At 34.4% G+C, this 1,469-nt stretch overlaps 1 protein-coding gene across 1 annotated transcript in view; it reads left to right on the top strand.

Moving 5' to 3' along the window:
• LOC126510718 (interferon alpha-12-like) overlaps window positions 1-1,469 on the top strand; it is a gene marked incomplete at its 5' end in the record, with an annotated part of 5,570 nt that continues 4,101 nt past the window's right edge. The window contains one exon of the mRNA XM_050157400.1: window positions 1-38. Within this exon, the coding sequence (XP_050013357.1) occupies window positions 1-38 (38 nt within the window). The remainder of the gene's footprint in view (window positions 39-1,469) is intronic.

Consider the following 1,469-nt stretch of genomic DNA (forward strand, 5'->3'; position numbering starts at 1 on the left):
CTCTCTCTCTCTCTCTCTCTTCTTCTGCCACTCCTGTCCTCAGAGGCTGGTCTCCTTCTCCTCTCCCCCCTTTTTCCATTCTCTTTCCCTTAATAAAAATCTCTTCCATGTGAGCTCTGTCATACAGCATCTTTCTCCCATGACTTTTAAAATGACAACAGTGTGCATGCAGAGAAGTGTGTATTTGTCAGAATGTGTACATGTGTGGGAATTTGTGCATGTGTATATATGTGTTATGTGTGACTGTGTGTGTTTTGTGTGAGTTTGTGTGTATTGCAGGAATACATATGTGTGGTATGCACATGTGTTTTAGTATATGTGTGTGTTTATGTGTCAAAATGTATGTCTTCTGTGTGTGTGTGTGTATTTAGGAGTGTATGTGTAGGTTTGCATGTGTGTGAGAGTGCATGTGTGTGGGAGTGTGTGTTTATTTCTGTGTATTGTGCGAGTGTGCATATGTATGTGTTCAAGTATGTGTGTGTGTGTGACTGTGTTTGGATATGTGAGTGTCTCTATTTTTGTGTGTGCTCTTGTATATGAGTGTATATCTGTGTGTTTCTGTGTGCCTGTTGGTGTGTTATTCTGTATATACCTGTGTGTGTGCACATTTTTATGTGAGAGTATGTATCTGTGTGAGTGAATAAGTGTGATGGTAGGTGTGTGACTATGTGTATGATTTTCTGTGTTTGGATATTGTGTGCAGGTGTATGTGAGGCTGTGTGTCTGTGTGTGTTTATTTGTATGTTTATGTGTAAGTATGAATAAAGCAAGTGTATATAAATATGTTTGTACATATATGTGTGTGAGAGAGATAGAGAGAGAAAAAGAGAGAGAATATGTGTCTGAGGCTGTGTTGTGTATGGTATATGGTAGTCTGTGTATATGGTATATGGTAGTCTGTGGCTAGCTTACAACAATAAATTATCTATATTTTCTAATATATTCTCCATGGGTTCCAGGAATCAGACTCAGTTTATCAAGCTTAAATAGCAAGGCTTTTTACACAATCATTGGCTAAATAACTAATTAACTGTGATGTTTAAATTAACTGTTTATGTAAATTTATACTACAAATAATGCAGGCAATTTGAAGAATTCAATTTTAGCTGTTTAAATGTTCAAAAGCTTTAAAGTGTATCTCTACTTCAATATTTTCTAGGTTAAAAATTTTGGATCACTACTTACATGATGACTTAAATACTTAAGTAAACAATATAAATAAAATAAATAACTAATTATAAAATGAAATTCAATATCTGAGGAAATTTTGAGAGGAATTTCTGTCTTTACAAAAGATGTGTCAATTTCAACAATAATGCATAACCCTGGTGTAACAGTTAATGACAATTCTCCTTAGAAAAGCAAAACCAATAAAACAGCTTTCTTTTTTTTGTTCTTTTTTTTAAGTTTTTTTTTTATTGAGAATAAGAAAAAAAAAGTTTCCGCCTCCTCCCAGCCTCCCATTTCCC

This window comes from Alexandromys fortis, unplaced genomic scaffold (genome assembly GCF_014885135.2).
Source record: "Alexandromys fortis isolate MF-2015 unplaced genomic scaffold, M_Fortis_MF-2015_v1.1 scaffold_64, whole genome shotgun sequence".
NCBI lineage: Eukaryota > Metazoa > Chordata > Mammalia > Rodentia > Cricetidae > Alexandromys > Alexandromys fortis.